Genomic DNA, 27,996 nt, shown 5'->3' with positions numbered 1-27,996 from the left:
CGATGAGCACAAAGGTTGTCATAACAACAATATTACTATATTATTATTATTATGAGATACCACTGCCGGAAAAGACTCGACTCTCGGCGGTGGTGTAGCTGAATTGCCTATCTAAGGCGCCGTGTTAACACAATAATATTTCGATGTCCATACAATCCTCACTGGTTGCGTACTATAATATTCTGGCTATCCCCGTTAGGTTAGGTAGTCGCATAATGCTAATATTTAGCGTAACGCGCGTGGATAAATAATATTTTTGGTTTTCTGATCTGAATTTAAATTATATTTCCTATATATCAACTTTACACAGCGGAACGCTAAGCATTAATTTTTTTTGACCATTTAACAGCAGCATTATTTTTAATTGTTTTTATTATTTTTTTTTTTTTTTGAACGACCTAAATTTGGTTTTATTTCATTCTAGACCAAAACCAAACAACTCATAACGTTTCAATAGTGTAAATAATTAATAATAACCAATAATATTGGTAACACGAATGAAAAAAAAATATCTTTATGTGCGTATTTTCCTTTAATTTAACTTTCAAAATCATAAATTCTAAACTTGTTTCAAAAAGTACTCTTTTATAAAAAAAATAAATCAAGATAATCGGATGAATATTTTCAGAGAGCATGTGTAACAAAGATTTCTATTTTAAAATATATTTAGATGGATAAATACACAAATACTTTTTTTGTACCAATAACTACGCTTATAATATAATACATATTAAAGATAAAAAAGATATAATATAGTTAGAACGGTATTGAAGAATAATATGTTTGTATAGAATAAATTGTACACATATTTTATAGTGTAATAACCGTAAAGGCAGGTAAAATATGAAAATACTAATGAGGAAAGCACCAGTAGCGCTATCTATCTTGCGAGATACAATTTTTAAAAATTTACCACGCATAGTTGGGTAATACGAAAAATAAAAAGCAGTAAACATAACCGATTTGTTCACGAGAAAATAATAATTAATATTATTGTTTGTTATTCAAGTGTACATAAAAAAGTAATGCCCGTATGTTCGTATAGCTTATAGACTCAGAAACAAAATTCCAATTTTTCCAAAAAAATGTAAATACGTATAAAACGAGAAAACAAAAGAAATACACACGCTAATACCGAACTGTGCATGCGAAAAAATATGCAATTTTTCCGAGCATGTTGATTTTAAAAATTTTAATTTTAAACAGTTTTTACGATAGAATTTCGACCATGAATGGACGAAACTAGTTTTTATTATTATTTACGCGCACGTAAATTATAATTGCCGTGATTGCCCTACGGCACAACGAAGACTGTCCTTTCGAGTTTTTGTTCGACTTACTTATTAATATATTATAATGTTATGTAGGTCGGGTGCATAGTATTATTATTATTATTATTATCATCATAATCATCGTCATTTGCATCACCGCTGTCGTCAGCATCGTCAAAACACTATAATATGTATACTATCTCACCGTTATAAATAAACACGATTTTATTATATGTATACATTTCGTATACAGTTCTCAACGTGTTATTATGCTCACCACTTAAGAGTAAGGCCGATGGCGAAACGCCGGACCGGATTTTCCGTATGAAAAAACTAGGAATAGGGGGGGGAGAGCGAGGTAACGTGAAAAAAAATCGTATCGCCCAGGTGCCCATAACGTCATTTGTTAACTGCGCCCGACGGGAAACATCCCACCCAATTAAACAATAACACGACTCTGCGCGTGATGATAATCTTTTGTTTCGTTCAACGCAATGTGTGCGACGACTTGTAAATCGTTTCGGTTCCATTGCAGGCCAGATTAAAACAACAACGCAACGAAAATAAAAAAATACAAGTAAATATTAACCCTTTTATATGTTTTTAATATTTTACTCTACGAGCATACTTTTACGAGCAAACGAAGAAAAAAAAATAATAATAATACGAGGATGGCCAGAAAACAATAAAAAAATTATTACGGAACAAAAAGTCGAGTGCTGTAAAGCTACCTGTAGTGTTTATACAATATTATGCGAATATGAAGAAAAAAAAATGGATAACAGTGCACTGAACGTACGCGTTCAGCTGCTCGGAAGCCTCGTCAATAAAATTGCACGTAAACTATACTAATTATCGTTGTTCAATAACATTTTTATACTGCTCAAACTAATAATATAATTGCGGTGTTTAGATGTGACCGTTAAGGGAAAAAAATAAGACAAACATAGATAGGTACTCTTGAAATTATTATTTATTATCACGTGGAATTCGAACATGGTATTTTTGAAACTAGTTCACTGGAAAGATTCAAACCATCGAAATATTTTACGGACATTGTTCGATTTAGATCGAAAACAGAGACGTAACGTTATTAAAGTGTTCCGAATTGTGCAATTAGCTATGTATACGGTGTGGAACCGATCATTGCAATAAATCACGTGGGTCATCTCTTTTTTCATCGTCTAACCGGAAGATTATTTATATGTCCTATTACACGAACATTTTATACCGTTATTTGTATTTATTGAAATAAAATGTTACCAATTCAACTGACAATGACGGAACAATTTAAATTTATATTTGTCTTAGTAGTTGAGATTCAATTTTTTTTGTATACTAAAAATGTATCAAATTAAAAGTCTCAAATGTCTAAAATGTAATTTAAAGAAAAATGTCAACTGAGCTCGTGATTACCTTGATTGTTTGTAAACATCGTTTGGTCTAATGACTAGGCACACTGCAAATGTCGATTGAAAATTCGATACCAATATTTTTTTTCCAATTTAATTACGTATATTAAACACGACCCGATTAATCCACAGGTAAGAAACAATGTGTATTATTATAACAAGTTTAATGGAAAATAAATATTATCATAATACAAAATGATGAGTAACTTGCAAACAATAAATATTGCACGATATTTAAAAATAGATTATTTAATGGAAAAAACAGTATGTATCTAGTTTTAACGAATATCCTTAAAATTAAAAAAAAATATAATACTTCATCCAGTTTAAATATAGAGTTTTTAATTTAAAACTTATAAATGTTGTTGCTATTACTTTCATGTCAATAATATAATTTAAAATCATTCTATAAAAAGAAAAAAACTAAATCCTATGAGTATTGATAAACAGTATTTGGAAAATATATTTTTATTGGGTGAGAGCTGAGTGTTATATGAACGAAAATTTGGTTTAAAATTATTTGATCATAATTTATATTTTATTCGTTACCATCGAAACCATACCATGAAATGGTTGAGTACTATGAAATTTATATTTGTACGTAAAAACGAATTTCAACGGCTTTTGTTTTTTTAACTGTTACAGGCATTATTTGGTACCATTCACTCAGGCCAAGAAAAGCAAATGGAAGAGGGCTGGTGTTAAGTTGCACATATATAACGATCATACGTTCGTCGCCAAACATTTGTCCAGGTACGTTAAGACTGTTTGTGTACATAATATCATATTGATATAATATTAAACGTATCGATTCGTTTTTTTTCCAAATTGAGGTTGCTGCGTTACTCCTTTGCTGTTTTATGAAAAAGTTTTAATCTAAATACCAATAATAGCAAAAAACGTTCATTGGATGGATTACTGGTAGATAGTTTTGAAGGTAGTGCGACCAAAAATAGTGTATGTGACTCATGTAGGGTGGCAATTTCAGTTTTGGAAAATAGCAGTCCTCTATGCCTCGTGACACACACGTCATCGGTGACTAAAATAACTCATGAACAGCCCTTTTCGTGTAATAATATACTATTTCATATAATTATTTAAAGTCATTAAAATAATATATTTTTACTATTTTTCATGGTTATCATTATTTTTTTTTTATTCAGTTTTTCTTTTCTGAATGTCAAGTATAATATGATATTTACATTTTTTTATAATACACGATTTAAAATTTATAGAATATTCTGATTTCTGAATTAAGAAACATTAAGAACTTTACTCCTTTGCCAATTCAATTCGCTCATTCATACTTTTTAAATACTTAACTATAGCTGAAATAACTACACGTGTGGTATTTTAACTTTATGTTTTAAAATTATTGAAAAAAATTCGTCTTTGAAATGGAAATTTAAATGTACTACTGTATTCTAAAAAAGATAACCATAAAAATAATTGAAAAAAATAATATAATAAATTTTGATTTCTAACGATTTCTAAAAACTTAAGACTTTTTGAGAAAATATTATTGTTTACCTTTAACATAATAACTTTTAATAATATGTTGGTAAGTTTTTTGATTCATGACCCGTTTCGGTGATTGTAAATTATTTTTTACATTTATCTCGATTGGCAAAAACAAGCTAAACTCGGCATGTAGTTTGAAGTACTATACATTGGATAACTAATTGAAAAATTAAATTGTTGTATTGTTGTTGATATATTGCAAAAGCGTTCAATATTTTTATTTTTTGTTTTCATTTAATTAGTTTGTTTCGTAAAACGTTCATGTTTGAACAATTCTTTGATTTCACGAATTAGTTTTAGGAAATCGATTTAGTAGTATAATATGGGTAGATAGAAATACGTTGCTAAAAAAAAAAAAAATTAAATGTATTACATATTGTATAAATTAATGTAACTGTACTACGTCGCAAAAATGTTGACTAACGACGTTTGTTCGACAGCCGCCTCAATTGCCTGGTGTGCGCGAGATACTTCCCAAGGCGCATCGGCAAACAGGGGTATGAGTGCAGGGACTGTCTGATCAAATGCCACAAGGAATGTCACGTTAAGGTGTCGGTGGTGTGCACCAATTCAAAAATTCATAATATCGACCTGTGAGTATATAATATAATATTATCATTATTATTATAGGTACCTACCGTATTGGTGTAATGACTGTAGTATAATATCGCACGCTTACCACAATATTATAATATATCGATGGTTGTACGACATTAGGGTCTAAGTGACATTTTTGTTATTATCGGTTGTCGGAGAATTAGATGTATCATAATGTATCACTGGTACATCAGTGTGATAATTTTATAATAAGTTATCGAATTTTAAATTTAGGATACAAACGACCTTTATAATAATATGTGAACTCTAAAACACGGGTCCAAGCGACATTTTTGAGGTCCAAACGCCAATATCATAAAATAATATATAAAAGTCGTTTTTTTTTGCTCTCCTGAAAACCTTGATATATGTCGTGTGTCCCCTTTTGTCGTGTGCAACCATAGATATGAAACGTACACACGTACTACGATGTACGAACGTATTGTGACGACGAAGTTTGATGAAGATAATTATTTTGTAAACGTTGCATCGTTCGTGCGTGTTTTGTGCGTTTGTCGCGTTATTGTCTCATCAAAATTCAATGTCAAAAGAGATGAGAGCTCAAATGCTCGCCTCTTTGCCTCATCCCATTGCAGTATAGAATGTTTTTACTTTAATAGTTTTAAGTCTTTCGACTGACCATTTCTATAACATACATTTAAGGCGCTATTTTTGCTACTATTGACGACGGTGACAGGTTATTATATATTATTTTGACGAACGAGTAAATAGCATAAGTTTAATATTATTCTTAACGTCCGTCAAATTGGCACTGGTATTTTAGGCTACAACAATAAGTCAAACTTACGTCAATTAAATCCGCTACGAATTTAATACACTATTTTCAGAATTTTCTACTTTCTGCTATTTTTTTTCGCTAAAAACAAACATACAACAACTATTTTGACGTATCACAGGCACATTGTACAAACACGTCATTTGAAGTAGTTGTAACACCGGGTACAAACATGAATTCAATTTTACTATAATATTAAAAATGAATCGTATTATATTTGAAAAACATATTCGTGATCCAATATTTTAACAGGTGACTGAAAATTATTTAGTCATTTGTAAATTCAGAATCTTATGACTGGATAGTGGAAGATTTATGTTTTAGTAAAATGTTTAAATAATATACATATTCTTATATTTTGAGCGTATGCACAACGATCTTTTTTTTAGGTATTAAAATTGTAATATAACATAATATTAGACCCTATAATAATCGTTCTGTAATATTATAATACAAATAATCGAATTTTATATATTATTTTAATACACGATTTAAATAAGTTATTTTGAAATTATGGTAATATTGTAAATTTAAGCACTAATAATCTCGGTATATTGCTTTACAACACTATTCACGAATTACATCAAAATAGGTATTCTAATTTACCATACGGTATTTAATATCATAAGGTTAGGTCCATAAATGTTAATTTAAAATTATAGTTCTTTATTTTGAAACTAATAAAAATAAAATTACTAGAACATTTATATTTTCCAGGAGATGTAATGAATTAAGTCCTAAAAGCGTTTTTCCAAATACATGTGTAATTGAATAATAATTATATAATTTAGGTATCATAGAAAAAAATACATTTATATTATTTGCATACTTTTAGTCGGCTCTTTGATTTTATATCGAATTTTAATTTCATAATTAATTGTATTTATGCAAAAAACAAAAGGTGACACAAATTCGAAAATTGTACCTACACGTTAACCGTTAAAAAGTGCTGTACAAATTTGGATTCTACCATTAATTCTATGATAAGTATTTCGTTCCCCCATTCTTCATTTTTCTTTAAAAAGTTAACGTTATTATACATAACTTAACATATATATATATATATATAAATATTACCGATGTATGAAATTATAATTATTTGATTTGTATTCTTATACATATTAAGTAAATATAATACGTAGGTTTTTGACAATGTTTATACTATTTCTATGCATTAAAATAATATATAAAATTATATTCTTTGGCAGAAAATTATAGTTTCTTATTAAAATTAACAAAATATTATTTATCTCATTTTTGGACGTAGTTGACTATAGTCAAACATTTCACAGTAAATTAAATCGATTTTAAAAGCGCATGCATTATTTTTATTATTGAGGCCGACTTGAAAAAAAAAAATAATAATAATAAATTATAATACCAGTCAATAACGACCTTATCGCCACATACATGTTAAACGTCACGATATTATACGCATTTACAGGACCTGTCAAGTCTAGGCTGGCGGTTCTTCAACATTGTGAATATTATTTATGTGTATATTTTTTTTTCAGGAATAATTTAACAGTATTGCCATCGATATCGGCGTAGTGACTGGACAGTCGGCCGCGTCAGACGTGCACGTCCGTTCACGTTTACGTACACCTTATCTACCCGCTAATAATAATGTCATATTATCGTAACATTATAACATCATATTATATTGTATACAATAACCTTATTATATTTGTGTACACCAAACCGTCGCATTATTACAATATAATATAGGAACACTCGTTAAAATGGCGTCAAAATAAATAAAAACCGGACTGTCGTTACGCCCATATTATTATTAATAATATCATGTCAGATGCGCATTTAAGCCACCGCGACGACGGTAAATCGACCGTGTCCAACGACAACGATAATAGTCATAAAGATAACGATACTAATTAATAAAAATATAAAATAAGAGTAATAATAACAATAATAGTAGTAGTAGTAGTAGTAGTAGTAGTAGTAGCAGTAGAAGTAACCATGACATGGCGGGGCGTGGACGATGAGGAAGATGGTCGACGGAGACGCAAAACGAACATCGCCGTTATAAGGATCATATTATGTATATACACAGAATTATAATATTATAGATTAGGAGGTAAAGGTTGGTTGTATCATAGACGTTCAGTAGTTATTTTCGTCCCGAACGTATGTGTAATAGGAAATAATAACGAACAAAATATAAATAATGAACAAATCCAAATATTTTTTGAGTCTATATATCACGTATTGTTATTGGCAGGCGACATTTATGCATGTGGTCATAAAACATCAATCGTGTATACAAGACTGATGAATAATGATAATTTATAATAATAATAATAACCGTAAATATAATAATTATAATCATAATCATAATAATAATAATAATAATAATAATCATGATAATTAAAATAATAATAATTTTAATAATTTTTATAATAATAATAATAATAATAATAATAATAATTATGTATTATGTATTAAAAAGACTAAGGTTAAAATAAAAATCAACGCTACAATAATATACAAACACACACTTACACATAAACACTTAACACACGCACTCTGTCACACACAAATAGGTATAGTTGCCGAGTGATTATCTTAACGGTTAACACTCGTCACATCGAAAAGTATTGAAAAAGTGTTAAGGTTTTTAAAATATTTTTTTTTTAACATAATTCGAATTCACGACGAAACAAAGTTATTGAAAATAAATATTTTTTTTACCGTATTTTGTATAATAACTGTTTTGATTTAATATTCGAAAGGAAGAATATTTGTCTGATACATTCGATTTTTGTAAATCAAAATTCTCAGAAAAATATTCTGCTTCGGAATGCGAAACTAAAAATGCACGTTATCATTAAAAAAAGTGAAATACTTAAACAACGATAACGACAAAAACCGTAAACAAATATCATTCTTTTTTCAAAAACGTTGTTTTATAATGAATTAAAATGATGTAAGTACAAATATTTTTAAAATACGTCAAGTTAAACTTTACAAAATAATGAGTGTTCACTGTTAAAAGAACAATCACTCCTTTTATAATATAAGATTTGTTATTTATATACGTATGCAGACACATAAAATATGTAGATATTATATAAATCGGTATAGTAACATCATAAATACATTACTTGCCGATGTTATTCGTCTAAACTACATTTTGGTGCTTTAACAATTTTCACCTAATTTCGTCGGTTAGCGACAATATCCAACAACGTAATTAGGTATACATCGTCGTATATTGTCGTTTTTTGTTTTTATTTGTATTGTTATGTTTTTTTCACACTTAAAAATTAATAATAACGCTATATATTATATATTATTTCCGTTATTAATATTAATATTCCTTGAAAACAAAAATAATTATATAATATGATTTCCCTTATCTAGTTTTTAAATATTTGTTAATAATATTATTATATAATATATATATATATCATATTATATATAAATCATATATTATGTAATTTTATCAAATGCAGAAAAATATTGTTGTAATAAATATTATGTATTATTATGTTTTGTTCCATTATTCTTACGGTATAATATAATATTATTTTAAAAAAACAAAAAATAAACAAATAAAATAGAATAAAAACTTCATAACACACTCGCCTTATTATAATATTATAGTTATAATAATAATAATAATAATAATAATAATAATAATAATAATATTAATAATAATAATATCAATAATATCGATAATAAATAAATTATTCAGGTTTCAATCGGTGCCAGTATTCCACGCTCTGCTTTGGTTTGCTTAGCATGTCCTTCCAGTGCTGTGCCTCCAGCTGTCCAGTCGCATTTTTGTTGGCTGACAATAATACATCATACGAACCCATTATAATACATGCAATAGACGATCGGGTGATTTGATTGGTTAGTAGGTGAGCGGGCAATAAGTTACAAAAATCATATATATATATATAGGGTGTTAGGGGAGCTTATCCTCTGTATTGAAATTGTTTGGCCAAGTGGTCTTTAACCTTTTTGGACTCGCGAGACCCACTTTTTTAGGCCTACAATTTTCGCGACCCACGTAAGTTTTGTAAAAAAGCTAAAATTGTTTAATGCTGTGCAGTAGTACTATTAAAACTGAATAAATAAAAATTACATTTTAGTAGGTATTTTCATTTATTAATTTTCTAAGTTAAATAATTAAAAAATTATTTTTACCTTATATAATTTTTATTTTCAAAAGAATAATTATCGCAACCCAATTTTAAAGCTTACGCGACCCAAAAATGGGTTGTGACCCACCGGTTGAAGACCACTGTTTCAGCCACTTCTAAAAGTTGAGTGATGACGCGGGGGTATGTAGGATGAGTTTATGGCCATATCTCGAGTTGTAATAAAAATAAAAAAATCCTCTCATTAAATTGAAGTTCAGATAGTTGCAATAGTAACAACAGCATTATAACGCTAAAACCTTCTAACGGGCGCGACGTTGTAAATAATACAACATTTTTAAACTTTTGTACTTTTTTTACTTAATTAAAGTGAATATTTTACTGTTTTTACGGCACTAGACGAATTTTGTTTAATGATTTATTTCGTAAAGGATTGAATTCTTCATAGCTTTACAACAGATATCTTATTTTATTTTAAAAAATTAGTTACGGCACAGTACACGCTTGTCTAATATTTAATTCCTAACAATATTTATTTATGGTTTAGCCTGTATAATATGTTTTACATAAAGTGCCTGAATACTTTTGCAGATTTTCAAGTTTATGTAACGACGACCAACTTTTGCATGAACGTGTATTAATTTAAAATATTATGATTTAATTATATTTATGTGAGATAATTTATGAACTTATAACAATTTTTGACGGAAACATCAGCTTTAGGGTACTAAGAACCTGGTAAATCACAAGGCGTAGTTGTGATGAGTTTATGTACACTGCGAGATATATGTTGTTTTGATACTACAGTAAAACCTCGATTATCCGTCACTGTCTTACCTGTCAACTTATGTTATACGTCACCTACCGTCATAATCATAATATCTTGAATTATAAATAGGATATTGCACGTCCGTATTATGGGTTATATACGTACTCGTGGAAAAATAAAAAAACTCACGAAAAAAGCTTGTGATTCATACAAACATAATAAAATAACTATTGTTTCATTTTATTTTATCATTATATACTCTACTATGTGTCTATGTATAATATTAAAATTGGAATTGATATAAAAATAATTTTTTTTCTTTTTTTCGTTACAATGTTGATCCCGTTTAATTTGGTTAATCGAGGTTTTACTGTGTTCACAGCTCGACATTGAGAAAAAAATAGTAACATGTGCACTCCGTTATGAACTTGTTTTTTTTTAATTAGCTAATCTCATAAATATGCGATTGAACTTGTAAATAAACTTTTTAAAATTTTTTTTTTTTTGAATTCGATTGTATTAAATTACATAGTTAAAAAATATTATTGAACTCTAATGAGCGGAAGAGGTAATTTATTTATTATTTTAATAATGGGATAGAAAGTCGAAAGTACATTATTGTTATTTGTTGGCCTAAATAACAGTAAACCCTCCTACGTGTTTTTACTTTAATTATATTCATGAATAAGTACGCTAAAGAGTGGGATATTTTCCCTAGGGTACTCGATCACTCCACGACCCAAGTCAAGCACTCAATTAATATTTTAGAAATATATTAATATAATATTACGGTATTTCTAATTTAATAAAATATAATATTTGCCACGCATTGAAGGTGGACAGGTATTGCATTGGCGTACACACTCACATGATATTGTTATCTTGCCGATGAGTTCGTTACGACCAATGTTGTCAAAGTCCATGACCATCACCTCCAAAGCCGCTTCTCTAAGCTGTTCCACCGGCAACGTGTACTCAAATTTCTCGTCAAAAATCGGATTTAGATTGCATTTGAAAACCATGCTCTTGCGCTTTTCCACTTTTTTGTCACCCACGTGCAACCACACTTTCACGTACGGATCTGAAAACAACAGTACAACATGCATTTAATTCTATAACATATAAAATAAGATATTTTATTATTGGTTCATATATTAATGTTATATAATGCACAGTATTCAACTGATTTTGATATTTTATTGGACATGATCATTTTAATGTGTTGAAAAATAATTTTAATAATTATCATAGTACCTAAGATGAAAGGATATTGATTTCTCTAAAATTGCATAGCTCGATGTACGTTAAGGTACAATAGTTCTAATATAATTATGAACCACGGATTTATAAATTATCAAATTAAGGAATTTCACATTTCGGTGGTTTTATGTTTCTTGGAATAAAGTAAACATGGTGATTCGCTGAAAATACTCATGCCGTCGAATTGTATCCTTAATAGGATTTTATTTTTAAATTTTGAGTTTTGGAATTTTAAAAATACTGAAATATTATAATATTATTTTCAAATACTTGGATATATTTTCTAAGACCTTACAGTAATAGTTGATAATTGGAAAACACATTAAATAGTATAATATAATATAATATATTTTAACGAAAATGTTTACAATTTTTATGCGTGGTACTTAACAGTTCATAATGATAGCTTATCGATACAGCTGGCATCTAAATTTGATTTTTTAACACACAAAATATTTACGAATCTTTCACGAAATCATTACTGAACAAAATTGATTTTGATTTAATAAAAAATTTAAAAATACACAGAATAATGTGCATTGCCACATTTTATAATATATTTTATCCTTACAGTTTTCTTAATATTATTCGAAACATTCGTATGTCTTTACATATCTGTCTATATTAATTACACACAAAGTCACAAAGAACGAAAATAAAGCATCCTTCATGTTATTTAAGTGAAAAAAGAAAAAACTATTAGTTTTAAAGGATTTAACATTTTTTAAGCATCATAGACCAAAAAAAAAATTAAAATGTATGTTATAAACTTATAAATAATTGTAGTTCAAAAGTAATAGACATAAATAAATCGTGTTTTGACCATGGTCAAGTAATGAAAATTTAAAATGACAAAATTAATAATTCTTGTAAAAGATAAGTTTTGGACTCCATAGTTGAAAGACCACAGAAAATAATGAAAATAGAAATATTTAAATATTATATACTAATAAAGGAGATTTTATTTCGCTTGATTTAAAACAGACAGCAAAAAATACTCATAGTGCAAAGGGTGCATTGCTATTCCAAATTTAAAACATCAAGAGAAGAAGTTCACGAATCATTAAGCTTATTAGACATAAAACAAATGGAAGTGAGTTATTTCATTATGAAAATGATACCTTAAATGAAATAATTATTTTGTCGTATAAAACAAACATAGATTTTTAAAAAATAATTAAATTTTGTATACTTGAATAGTATTTTAAATATTTTTTAAAAATATGACATGCAATTATATACGATTCGTGGCATTAAAAATGGAATATATTATAATTCATTTATGTTATATTTTTTGCTAAATATAGTAAAAAAACATAATATATTATTACATTCTTGACAAAAATAAAAATAGTGGAGTAATAATTAGAATCATTATTTTTTAGATTTTTAAATACAATCATCAAGCAGTTTTTTAAATTTTTCCAGAAACCGAGATTATTGTTTGTCAATTTTATTTGAACCAAGCTTAGTTTCGTAAAAATAGTGATACAATTTAATTCAGCTAATTATGGTGTTTAAAAATAGTTGGTAATTATTTGTATTCCTTTTCTCAATCCAGAGGATGTAAAAGAATATTTTATAGACTATATTTTATTGTAGAAAAACATGAAAATTTAGCAACAATTAAGTTTTGTGATTATTTAATAGACAATTGTTATTTAATTATTAACGAAAATGAGGGGTAAGACATTTTCTGACTAAATACATTTGAAAAATGCAAATAAAAGTTTTCTTTCAAATTTATGTCCCCAAAATCTACATATTTTCAAAATTATTGAATATGAATTGCGTGAAATTTATAATGATATTTTTATTATTCGAAGAAAATATCATAAATTTGATAACATATAAAATAAAGTTTAGTTAAGTTTACATATATAAATATCTCGCCTTGTAGAAACTTAGATAATTTGTCCTTTCAAAATAATCGTCTTACTAACAATTTATAGTAAAAAAAAAAAAAGGAAGAAATCGATACAAGAATCTTGTACCTTACCGCTAAAGGAAACTATTTTGATAAAACAAGTAAATGAAAAATATTATGATTCTCATCAAGACGTACACTTGAAGTTTCCAAAAATCAGAATATTTTGATGTGATTACGAAATGGGTACAGATCATGTTCTGTGATTTTATCACGTATATTATAATGTTATTTCATACGATTATCACGACATGAACGGTACCTATACGGTATGCTGGTGCACGATGAGAGTAATTAAATTAATAATTACTTCGGTAGCGTGTGTATATTAATAACAATAACAATACCATAATATCGTGTACTATTAAAGCAGTGATCGCTGTAGATTACCTACCGATTGGTATAATTACGACGCGGTGTCCGAGTGTAGGCACAATATTATTATGGCGATTCACACGGCGCCCACTACACGCCAGTCGTGTGTATTATTATAATTATTATAATGATTTCAAAACAATATCAATCGTTCGGCATAACGACCCCCGGATACTGTTTAAACGGAACCGTATAATACCGTAACAGACGTCCGTTTCCGCGTATTACGATTATAATCGTACTAGCTATGACGTGTGTGTACCGCCGTAATGACGAATTACTTGGCAGTAATCAGCACGATTACAGTATTATATAATGTGTATCTACTACGACTATAAATCGTATGTAAATAATTAGTTGTAGGTAGCCATTTTAGCTCGTTAGCCGTCACGGATATGGTAAGTTATTAGCGTATAACGGACCACGACCCATCCTGGCAGGTCCTCGTCAATTATATACGTACCTACTGCGATTCACCAAGCGATTGCAAATTTCGCCGATTTTCGTACCTTATTTTTATTATGTGAATTTTGCTTATGGACTCACCAATGAAATAAAAGTTAACTCCTTCGATATTATTTGTTTTTAAGTTCCAAGTCAAAGCAAAAGTTTATTGTATAATAACACACTTTTTTCTCCAAATTTAATGTCTAATCAGTTTACTCGACGTGCTAAATGTCAGAGACTATTACATTTATTTTATACCGTGTAGATTATAATAGTAATACATACACATTAATTGTTGATTTGATACTCTGTTTTGATAAAGCATATTATAAAGAGTAATATCGAAATTCCCTAAATATATTTCACAATAGTTGACAAATTTGGTTTTAAATAATTATTTAAATAATATCGTGACTCATGAGCCGAGTGAACAATGTATTTATTTTATATTGAGTTGTGTATTTTTATTATTATATTTTATTTTATTTTTTGTATTTTTACTAGTAGAAAAAAGTGTTTATGGTAACAAATCGGTTTTAGCTGTTACTTTTTAAAATAAAAAAAAAAAAAAACCCGTCAAGTAAGTATAATTACTAACTGCTGTAAATGTACAGTTAAAGGGTTTAAGTTTACAATGAGGTTGACCAAGTGGATCTAATATTATAGTGTAAAGGTATGTATTAAATTAAAATCCAATGAAAAATCGTTGTACATGATTGAAAATTATATAATATTATTAACATTTTAATGAAAGTTCGTATTTTTTTTTTTGTATTTTGTTGTTTATTTTAAAATGTGTTGGGAATTTTTTATTTTTGGTCCTCAAATGTATAAACTATTTTCAATTTTATATTAGAAACCATTTAAGAACTGAAGCATTTTTTTTCTATAAAAAATATCTCCAGACATCATTGTATAATCAACATATTTACCATTTTTATTTGAAAACAAAACTAACACTTATTCAAATTTTAATATTATTATTATTGTTTTTTTTTTGGTTACCTTGCTTAATCTGCGTTTACTTGTTTATTCATATAATTTAATAATACACCGGTGAATTTACTATATTATTATATTAATCTGACTAACGGGTCGATAGTAGATTTTCTGATATAAGTATTTGCGCGATTAAGCACTCGACAGTGTGGTACTAATATGTGTATTCACTTCCAAATATTATTATGTTATAAAACATATTGTGCTATGAGATTCTTCGCTTCACTATACACATTTTCTCAGTAGATGTTTGTGAGTTGAACGAATATGTTTGTGTGTTCATGGTTTGAATAGTTTAAAAGTTACAACTGCTACTGATAATAATTTCATATCATACGAAATATGTTGGTGTACTAGGACCTTTAACTATAGTTAAAAATTTAATTTTTTCATATGAATTGTATTATTAAAATGAAAGCGAATTGAATTAATTCGCATTTAAGTATATAACCCGTAAACAAATAAGAAACAAATTTTGAAATCGATAGCTGATTCGTAGTATTTATCACTGTTTTATGTTTTTTAATTAATACAAACGGCGGGCCAAAATAATTGATTAAATAATGCGAGTATTTACCCGAAATACATTTACCGGGTACTTATCCAATTACTTACACCATCACTATATCCGCTACTTAGATACACATATGCGAAATAAAGCTGCGTTGAAAACGGTTTGACATATTTTTTATCCCGATAAATCGAAATCCAAGCTCCGAAAAACTAAAAATTTTATTATAATATAATGATTAATGAGTGAAACGGTGACAACTCGCCCACTCAGCCGTCCAGCATAAATTAATAACACAATATTCGTAAATGTGTTTAGATAATCTGTTTCGGCGCAGAAACTGCGAGTGATCGAAAGCTTTTGTTTAACGGACGACGCGCGAGTGTACGCATAATATATGATGATGATAATATTAATGATAATATTATATTATGGAATATATACCTACCTATCTTCCCACCTACTTACCTATCCACCTACATAATATTATGATGTGAGTAGATATTGTATGCGCAAAGTGTTTCTTTTTCACTGCATAAGAAAATTATTTTTAGATAACTCGACCCGAGACAGTGTGATGTGAAATTTATCAAAAATGGGACAAGAACTGAAGTGTGTATGAAACGGCGCACTCGGGGTATAACATAATATATAACATATAGGTTAGGTAGGTTTCCATTAGTCGACTGGAGAGTTGAAAAATAAAAGAAAAATCCAACCGAATTTTCGATCAAAACCTTCAAACCACCGCCGTTGTCCGTTTCACCGCGACCGTGGTATAATACATATAACATAATATTATGATTAATCGATTTTCGCGCTCTAAACAGAAATAGATTACTCTTCGCAATAACACGCTTGACACGCTTCGCCAATGCGTTATATATGATGTAGTGTCAGCGATCTACACGTATTATAGAATAGGTAAACGATATATTATGTGGACTACATATCGGGTCGATCAGAGACTTTTCTGAGGTCCTTACCTAAAACAAAATTATAAAATTAGATTCGGGTTGGAAAAGGGTGATTTTGAAATTTCACCACTCGAGTCAATCATTCTATAAAACTCATTTTAATTGATAATTTTACGTGTGTGTATGTGTGTGTGTGAGTTATTTAGAAATAAACGTGATTACATATAATATTTCTAGATATAAATATTATTAAATTTAAGAACTACAAAGTATTGTAAATTGTACCTATTTATTGATTTTGAAAAAAATAACATATTTTAGGTTCATAGCGAAGCGATGAAGGTATTGATTTTAAAATTATATTATGTATGTTTTTTCATATCTAAAGATATTTTTTCTAGTAGAAAAATGCTTGGATTTTAAATTTTAAAGATAGTTAATGTGATAAAATTGAATTTGATTAATACTTTTGTGGGTATTTTAATTATTTTGTTGTATTTCAATTAGGATTTTTTTTTTTAACAGTAAGTTTTGGGAAAACGCGTTCTAAAGTGTGGAACATGGTTTCGTTGCTAAGAACCTGGTTAGCAATTTATCGAGGAGCTATCAATGCCGATGCCGAACGATACTTGACCACAGTTTTATTCAGTGATTACAACCGAATACTACGCCATATCCGATAAAAATAATATAATTGACTAAGAAAAGTTACCAATGAAATGATATAGTTACTATCATTAAATACTATTACAACTGTTTAAATTATTCAAATGTATTTGATAAACACCACACTCTTTAATATATTTATTATATTTTATTACAAGTAATTGCTGATTATCAATTTATTTACGAGTGTACTATATAAGTACATTATTTTCAAACACGATAATTACTAGGGCTAAGATTTCTATGCAGTAAAATATCGTAAAATATGCATTTTATTTACCAACATATGCAAAAATATGCAAAATAAATTATTTTTAAATATAAGTTAATATTATTACATGCTATTTTTAAATTATATTTTTTAAATTTTCAAATGTGAACGACCGGCGATTAAATCGAAGATTTATATTGGCTGAAACTGCTTTCCACATTACACGATGTTATTGAAGCATATTTAAATGACGTGATTTGTCCTGGATTTTAAGTGATATTAATATATTTTTCTTCCGTTTTATAATCACTGTTTTACAAATTATTAGAAATGTTTTAAATCCCTTATTCTTTTTTTGTATTAAGTTAATTTTAGTTATATAGGTAGTATATTTACGATAATTCGAAAAATAAATCAATAATTATAGAAGTCTAAAATAAATACCATTTAAAATTAACAAGATTCTCAACAATTTATATACATGCAATTAAAATATGCATTATGTTAAAAATATGCAAAAATATGCAAAAAAAAAAATTGTACTATTTAATCAAGAATAAGCCAAATCATGCAAATACATAGAAATCCTAGCGCTAATAATTACCAATAGTATATATTCAAGAGAACAAAATATTTATTTTAAAAGCTTATGTAAATAAACTTTTTTTTAAAGTCTCATTTTATAAATTCTGAAACAAATTAAAGAATATAAATTATTATTACGTGTTAGTACTGGTGTAACTGTGTATTGTGTAAGTACCGTGCAAGTAGAATGATTGTCAGTAATTACAATATGGATAAACAAAGGATGGAATGAATTAAATATAAACATTTCAAGAAAAATTATATTTAGTGCTGAAATTTATATTTAATTTAAAAACCAGAAGATTATTTTAACGGAATTGCACACAGTCGTGTTATTTATTTACGCAATATACCTGGCGCTCATGTCTTAGCATATACTTAATAATATAGTATGCTGCATAAACTATAGATAGTAATTGTTTTACTAAATATTATATATTTTTTAATAAGACAAAAGTTTAAGACTTAGGATATTATGTCGATGAATATTTAAAGTTCGTGGATTCGATTCATAGCTTAAATTATAATGCGTAAGCTTTTTATTGCTTACGGTAAAATTTTAAAAAGATTAATTTAAAAAAAAATTAAGTTGAAAAATTTCATTGTTAAAATATGATTTTAGGATTTTTTTGTGAAACACGTTCGTCGCTAGTAAATGGCAATAATTGAACATATTTTTATCGTTCACATTAAAATCAGTGTCGAATCTAATAACGTTTGTGTCAATTTGTCTTACCAGGAACTATGTATAATAACAAATATAACATTATAATATTATTATATTATTATTATTCATATCCCACGTATTTACATAATATTATTAAGACTTCCGAGTACCCGTATTTATTAAATTACTCGTATTATTACTTATAAGGTATACAAAAAAATAGACACGCGTGCAACCGTAACGGCTTAACTCACGTCTGTCGAGAAACTATTTTTTATTATGTGTTGTAATTTAAATATATAAAACATGTATACAAACATATTACATGGTATATTGACACTTAGACGTTATATATTATGACAAAACATGAATTTATAACGATTTATTTATAAGTTACTCCTTGATGTGGCCAACTTTGAAGCAGATAATAATACGAAATAAACATTCTCGGGGTTTCCCAGAATTATGGCAAACTTCTGATTGGCACTGCGTCACGAAATCTCGAATGACGTGCATACAAAACATTGCTTTGTTTCTGCAATTTGCGACGGAAGAACAAATAATCATAATTCAGTCGCCCGTGGTGATTGTAGAATAGACATTTTTCTCCAAATTCGACTGGATTAAGACAAAATTTGCGTTCCACCGTCTTAATTTTGAATACTTGAAAATTTCGGCGAAGTGATTCGGCAATAATTTACGAACTTACCTGAACATTACAAACGAAAGCTTATCGAGTCACCGAAATACGCCAAACGAACATTTTGAGCAGAAAAATATCATCTGGATCGACCTTTAATGACCCCACACGGAGGACCGACAGAGGTACGGAAATTCAAAGTATGCTGTTTCGTCGTCCCGTTCTCGCCGGTCCACCGAAAACAAAGTTTTAATTCGGTAGTATGTAAGTTAATAATTTAAATTATTCCGGTTAGGCCCGAATACCCAATTGTCCGCTAAAACATACCGTTTCAAATGACTAGAGGCTTTGCAAAATAACAACCTCGGAACATAAACCACCCTCAAAATGTCCGTCGCCAAACGAAACACAATCGCAAAATACATACAAAACCGCAGGACTATAAACTATATTTTATCAATATTGTTTATATATATTATAGTTAGAAGAAGATAACAATCAGATTTTCAACGTTTTAATCGATTAACAGAAATTGAGAAAATAATGTATTTACATACTGTCATGTATATCGATGTAAAAATACGAATAAAAAATATTTACTTCTTTCATTGATCGCTTCGATATCTAATAAGGTATTTAATTATAATATCAAGGCGCGTCTTTTAATATCGATAGAAGTATTGTATCGATGGAATTATTTTTTTTTCTAATTTTATTTTTATTTTTTATTGATAAATACTGAGTTTAACATGTGTGGACACTGGAAATAAATAACTAAATAAATCACTATAATATAACTAAACAATACTGTTTTAGTAAATTATATATTTTATCATTTAATTTAATTATTTATTATTAAATAATGTTTTATGTGCTATATCGAGCGAATCTTTTTAATGTAAAACACTCATAATTTCTAAAACTATAAAACTATAAACGTTTTTGAAAGAAAACATATTTATAAATATAAATTTAAGTATATACTAGTGTATACTAAACTTAATAGTTATAAATATTTAAAACTTGATGAGTGATGGATAGTGCAGTGGTACAGGGGTATCGCACAACATTTTTCACTATACACATAAAAATATTAATACTATTATAGCCAATAAAGTATTTGCCCGAAATGTTATTAATTGTATAAATCGAAATATTCTAAATGGTAGTCTGCTTTGAAATATGAAATTTAAACAATATAATATGTTCAAAAATAATAAAGCACACTAAAAATATATAATTCATTTTTAAAAATATTATTTTTAATGATTTAAAATGATGTATAATTAATATTGGTGTTTCTGAAATAATGTATCTTAGGTTAAATGGACTATTTCGTATATAATACAACGCGAATTATGAAATAAACAATTGCTGAAATAAATGTTTATTTTGTTAAAAAAAAAAGTGACATCAAACATAAAATAGACTTTATTATCAATATCAATATGTTTTACTATTGTGTTTGATAATAAGTAACGCGGCGTGATATATAGGCAATAGTGATACTTCGATTCCTTTTCCGCAGAGTTTGAATATTTTGTGTATTGTTGTGCATATTAATCTAGAATTAAATATTTTTTTTTTTTTGTAACAAAATTTTCATATTTTTTTATTTCTATACTTTAATTTTTGGGTGAAAAGTGTTGTTGTTTAACTATTGCCTATTTATTTTATTTTAAAATTCTATTATTAATAATATAATGTTAAATAACTGGGTTTTACTTTAATTGGTTTCTAGTTTATTATTTATTTTGTGTTAACACTGGACTGGTAAGTAATCGTATTCAATACATATGCTGAAAGGGAAGTTTTTATTTTCTATAATTATCTAGATAATTATTAATTTGTCTTCGTAATACACTGCTTTTATAAGTTTTTCTATTTAAAATTTTCATATTTTTAAAATTATAAAAAGTAGTATCTATCGTGTTTTATTTTAGATTCTGAGTGGAACAAAAATGTATGATTTTATACACAATCAATTTTAAAAAAATCCACAAAATTTGTAAAAATTACAAAAAAATTACTTATTGTTTTGTAGTTAAATTTTATAAAGTATAATTTTTATCTGATTCTTGAACATTTAACACAAGTTCTCCTACAAACAGTGCATACTAGAACCAAAATATTTATAAAATAATATATGACCTTGATATTTATTTTCATACATAGTTGAAGTTAAATTTTAGACAATATTTAAACAAACAATACAATTTTTAGTTATTTTGTTATGATTAAAAAATATTACTCATTGTGTTTTGAATCTCTTTGAAAATCTATTATTATATAATATAATTAAATTGTCATAATAACTATAACCTATTATAAGTCAACTTATAATATTCCGTTTTAAATTATATACACAGTCACACAGAGGGCGTACTTATTTACATGGTGTACGATAATTTTTCTTTTCTGTTGGTTGGATTCAAAAGATATCACCACAATGTTGTAATTGCTTAATCGGACGTTTACGTATACAAAACTATAAAATGCCAGCTAACGTGTCGCTTTTTTGCAGTCATCGGATGAAAATACGATAACGACTGTCTCACAGCAATAAATTAAAACCACCGGGACACGGGTAAACAGTAATTTAAACTAAAACCCTGTTAATAGTATCGATGATCTACTAAAATTCGTAATTTACATTTTTCGTTTTATTATAGTTCTATAAATGTGAGATACGCTCGATTGGTTAAAACAATATCGAGAAATGTCCAATATATATAAATATTTACACAAATATTTCTGTGAAAAACACGTTATCCAAAAAGCTTTTTTTTGTGTGTTTAGTATAATTTTATATTGCTTAAAGGATTAAAAATAGGATGAAATAAATTAGATTATTATTTGAAAAACGTAGGAAAATTATTAAACAATTAAAAACATTGAATTTTTAAACAACTAATTTAACAAAATAACTATTTTCATACTCAATGTAGACAAACAATTTTAATTAAACGTTTTATTTTTTTAGGATATTTATGTTTTTTTTAATTTTATAAAATATGTGTTATATACAGAAACCATAATATTTACTGAAAACAATTAAATGTCAATTTGATATAAACAATAATAATATATAAAATGTATAAAAACTACTAATTAATAATATTAAATTATTTAAGTATACACAAATTGCATGTTGTACACAACACATAATGACAAAAAAAAAATGGAATGGTGAATAGATATTATATATGTTACGAAATTTAAATATAAAATAATAATGTATTGTTTTGATATAGTGAATTTAATACAGAAAATAACAAACTTTAATAGAAAGTGATTACAAAAAAGGTGGACAGGTCGGTACAGCTCTGCTGCACATTATTTGTCGAGTGGGTCACTACTATGGGTATGTTAAATTTGAATTTTATGATGTGCTATTATATACCAAAAATGATTCTAAGCATAAATAATGGTCTGTCACCCAATAGTACCACTATATTGTATATTTTGTGATATAATATTTTATTGAAATCATTTATTTAACTTTTAGTATAATTACGGTAGGTTGGTATAATTTTTCCTAGTAGGTTTAATGCATTATTTAATTATTGTAATAATTTATATGTATACAATATTATACAAATTTATATTTTGACATATTTTATGTTTAATCATCTGTAAATATCTTAAAGCAGCAAAAACAAATTCATAATATTATAAACAGATATTATCTTAAAATACATCAAAAACCTCATTGTGTATTTTATAGTAAAATGTATAATAATATAATTTACGTAAAAACTTTAAGTTTCTACAAATAATAGTATAAAAAATAATTTTAATTGTTATTTATTTTATCGTATAAAAAGTAATTTTGTTTAAACTTTAAATTGAAATGCCCATAAAAAATAATTGTCTTTACATATTTTTTAGGTTAATGGTTTCAATATGAACATTTATGAGAAATATTGTAATACATTTTCAAAACTTATGTATAAAAAGTAAAGTTCTTATGAATTTCTAACTATAAAATAGTTTGCAATTGATTTTGAATTTGATTTATTACATCAAATTTCTATCTTCAAATTCATATAAATCAATTGTGCCTAATATTTTTGATATTTGTATACAACTGAAAAATTTATCTAAAATCTTGCATTACATTTTCCAGAATTTTCAGCTGGTGCATAATTATTTATCAACATTTATAGAAAAAAAATCTAAAAACAATTGAAAAATTGGCCGATAAATAGCTTAAAATATATTAAAATATTTTGAAAATTGTATTATATTATAATGAAAAATAATAATAAAAATATTTTGTGAAAAATTCAAGTATCTATAGTTATTCATTTTGGAATAACAACAAAAATTAATATCGTTTATAGAAAGATAGTTATTTATTTAATATTCAAATTTATATTCATTGAAATTATTCAATATTGTACAAATCTTAAATTAAATACTTATAAAAAAAATTTGAATTTCCAGTAGAATTTTTTTTTGTATAGGTTGAAACACTTATAAAGAAGTTTGTATAAATATCCAAATCTAAGATATATATTATAGAACATTTTTTTATGTATTTGTAACTACAAAATAACTTGTAATTTTTAGATTTTCATAAGTTTTATCAAAATTATAAATTTAAACGCTTATGCAACGCTTTTTGATTATAGGCTTTGAATATTTTTTAACTGAATTAAAAGTTTGTCAGGAGTTTTATACTCAATTTTGACCCAGCAAATAATTTTTGTCAACATTTATAAAAAAAAAATTGAAAATTTCGCATACCTATAAAAAGCTTAAAAATAGTCAAGATATTTTGGAAATTGTATTGTAACTTTAAATTTTAGTTTTGATCTCAGAAATATCAAATATATCCAATTTTTATCAGAAATCTCTTCCATTATTGAAAATCAAAGGAGTTCTACCACTTTCTGCTTCTATCAATTATTCCAAACACTAACAGATTCTGTTACTATCCAGTTATTTGTGTGAAAACACGTTCAAATTTATCTTGGATACTATTTAGATTTTAAACTGCACTTATATTGTTGTTAAGGTTTTATTATGCTCGTTTTTTTCGCATCACAATATCACTAAATGATATCGTAGTGTAAATGAACGTTAACGTTTGTAACGACACTTGGAATATATTATAGTCACGAATGCCAACGACCAATCGTCAAGCATTAAATATAGATAACTTGACGTAATTGCGTACTTCTCTCTACATTAATTAAAGGGGGTGGGCTTAAATCTAGAAATTGGATGACTTTAACTGACCAATAAAATATATTCGAAATAAAATTGTTTTGTTAAAAAAAAAAAAAAAAAATAGGAAATAAAATCATAGTCTGGTGCCACAGTGGTGATTCGACAATTATTATGCTCACTTTCATATTTTCCCTTAATAATGTAGTAATACATTTTGATTTTTGAGATTTCTTAAATATTATACTAATAATTAATGACTATTTTTCAAATACTGGACTTTATTTTATACTACTGAAGGTGTATCCTGTATCGATACAAAGTCATATTTTTTAAATGAGAAACCTCTTTAAAAAAAAGTAAAACTGTAAACTTTTTTAAAATATTAATGCATCAAGTTCAAAATTCAAACATTGTAGATTTTAGTTATTAAGTTTTTTATTCTAAAAATAATAACCTTAAAAATTGGTTTACAGAAATATAAAATGTATTTATTAGTATTTATTAAACTTGGATTCTTTGTTTTTTTTTATAAATTAATGTTGTTAGATTATTTAAATTATTAGAAGTATATTTCGAATCACGTAGTTATAAAACACAAAAACTGCTCGTAAAATATTAATTTAAATACATTGAAATTTTCAAAAAAAAAATGAACTGCTAAATAATTTATAGTAGAAAGAGGGCGTTCTTGATTGAAAATTGTAGTATGTATTCTACAACATACAGAATATTATAACTTAAGCACCTAGTACAAAAAAATATTAATAATGTAAGATTATGGTTTTCTAGTATATATAATAAAGTTCCAAAATCAGATATTCAACAATTGCATTATTGAAGAAGAAAAATTGGTTGAGGAATAAAAATGTCTAGTGAAATATCATATAAATATATATATAGGAATAGCTTAGTCGAGTGTGTGTGTGTCTGTGAGAGAGAGAGAGAGAGAGAGAGAGAGAGAGAGAGAGAGAATTGAGAGAGATAAAGTGTATGAGTGATGTATTTCGTGAATTCCCGATGGCGGTAAGAGATCTCGTTAACTTTTCGTGCAGAGGAGGTATCATTATATTATACGGGCCCAAAAGCGGGTACTTTGAAAACCTCTTTTGCAAGTTTACTGTCGACGTTTGACGTACGTGTTGAACTCGAATTTGTTTGACGGTAACCTCCGGAATTCATCTCAATCTTACCGGTTTATGGTATTATAATATAATCCTATTGCAAATCTTCGTAAAAGCATTCGATTGACATAATAATATATTTTATGAATTATCTGGTCAGACAGTCTTTCCGCAAGCAACGTGTGTATTATTTAAAAATCGATGTTCGTCCATTATTTGTATGCATATAATGTATTATAATGATTAATTTTTAGACATTTACATTGAACATTGTGTAGGTAGGTGATTTGGCCATATGCATTTCGAAGCGGAAAATTGAAAAAATTGAATTGTTTATATTTTGAATTTTCACCGATAGCTTGACCTGGAAACAATCCAGGTCAATATTAATACATTTTTTCAATTGATTTGGTTATGAACGCGAAATGCGTTCACTGTTATATAGAAAGACGAAAAAAAAATCCAATTTTTTGGTCGTCTGTATCATATGTGTTTTGAATATTTGTGGCTTTTGTGATACAATAATGGTTTCACTTTTCATATTAACAAACGTCATATTATATAGTTGATAAAAATATGTTTTCCAGAATCTTGAATGTCATGGTTTATCTATTGAGTCCATCATGTGATTGTTAAAATATATACGCTGGCTGAAGATGTATTTTTTATTTTTGTAAGTCTTTCACTAAATATCCTAGCACGATAAAAATCGTGCATTTTTATTAGGCAATAAACAATAAATATATAAAAATATTTATTTATTCGATTTTTTTTTTAATTTTTAGTTGTAAATTGTGTTAATTTACTAAGTTTTACTGTTAATTTGTGGTTTATTTATTTGTGTATTAATACATAATATGTTATATGCAAATTTGTTATTTAATAATTATCTATTATATTGATAATTATTGGTGTGAATTTGAAGGCGACTATGCTGAAAATATATTCTATATAAAAATACGCAATGCACGATAAAGGTACCTACAAAAATAGTTTATTTTAGATAATACATGGAATTAATGTAATTCTTCATTTATAACGAATACTATATTATTAATATGTATGTATTCTAAGTAAATAATTCTTATTATTTTAAGAGATAAATATAAAACACGTTTTTTTGCACCTTTTTGTTGTTTTTACATTTTTTAAATACATTTTTTATTGTTATTTTGAGTTAATTGTATTCATTTTCAGGTCAAATAAATACATTGTATAAGCTTTTAGTAGAATTCATATAAAAAAAATAAAAATAGATATATCATTAAATTATATTGTAATCATAATATTTTCCTTATTAGATTTTGGTATTTTTTATCCACGCCAAATGTAAATCGTTTTATATACGAATGTAGAATGTCTCTATTTATCTACATTACATAAAAGTAGATCACTACATGTATAAGCAGCATATAGGACGCGATACAACTAATAAATACCAACAGATGAAGTTATGTTGTAATCGATTTTATTTTGATTTTACTATTTTTATTGGCGTGTTCACATATTTGCTATTTTATTATTGTTAGTTTAATTAAAATAAAACAGTGGTAAAAAACGAAAAAATTAAACAGTTGTTTTCTCTCGTTTGTTTGCTTATAAAAAAAAAAAAAAATAAACATTTTTAATGCATAATTATTACATTTAAAATGTATTTTATGATATATCTTAATGAGTTTAAATTTATTTATTTATTTTTATTGTTCAAATCTTATAATTGTTTTAGTACGCCATCATAACAACAAAAAACAAAAGTTATGTTAAAAATATCGACAACCTTATGTATAAAATTTGAATAACGTTATACATAAATTATGTAAATATTTGAACTCTGAATAATTTAAACGATATTTTTCAAATCATAATTCTATATAATGTCTATTAAGCCCGCGGTATGGTTATAATAATATATGTTTTTGAAATCGAATTATTATAAGGTTGGAATCGAATGCATAGTCGGAGCCGGGTTACTGTAAAAGGTAGTGAAATCAACCGTGAG

The 27,996-nt window shown here is 26.7% G+C and overlaps 2 protein-coding genes across 6 annotated transcripts in view; one reads left to right on the top strand and one right to left on the bottom strand.

The window, feature by feature from the left end:
* LOC132923875 (uncharacterized) overlaps nucleotides 1–7,298 on the top strand; it is a 115,897-nt gene extending 108,599 nt beyond the window's left edge. For all 3 annotated transcript variants that reach the window (XM_060987857.1, XM_060987855.1, XM_060987858.1), the window contains exons 13-15: nucleotides 3,329–3,436; nucleotides 4,645–4,797; nucleotides 7,112–7,298. In XM_060987857.1, the coding sequence (XP_060843840.1) occupies nucleotides 3,329–3,436; nucleotides 4,645–4,797; nucleotides 7,112–7,148 (298 nt within the window). In that variant the 3' untranslated portion in view covers nucleotides 7,149–7,298. The remainder of the gene's footprint in view (nucleotides 1–3,328; nucleotides 3,437–4,644; nucleotides 4,798–7,111) is intronic.
* A 499-nt stretch (nucleotides 7,299–7,797) lies between these two features.
* The window catches only part of LOC132923876 (synaptotagmin-7), a 188,486-nt gene continuing 168,287 nt past the window's right edge, over nucleotides 7,798–27,996 (bottom strand). For all 3 annotated transcript variants that reach the window (XM_060987860.1, XM_060987859.1, XM_060987861.1), the window contains exons 8-9: nucleotides 11,362–11,574; nucleotides 7,798–9,408 (exon numbers count right to left, since the gene is read on the bottom strand). In XM_060987860.1, the coding sequence (XP_060843843.1) occupies nucleotides 9,305–9,408; nucleotides 11,362–11,574 (317 nt within the window). In that variant the 3' untranslated portion in view covers nucleotides 7,798–9,304. The remainder of the gene's footprint in view (nucleotides 9,409–11,361; nucleotides 11,575–27,996) is intronic.

Source organism: Rhopalosiphum padi, chromosome 3 (genome assembly GCF_020882245.1).
Source record: "Rhopalosiphum padi isolate XX-2018 chromosome 3, ASM2088224v1, whole genome shotgun sequence".
Lineage (NCBI taxonomy): Eukaryota > Metazoa > Arthropoda > Insecta > Hemiptera > Aphididae > Rhopalosiphum > Rhopalosiphum padi.
This window is presented reverse-complemented; position numbering and strand designations above follow the sequence as displayed.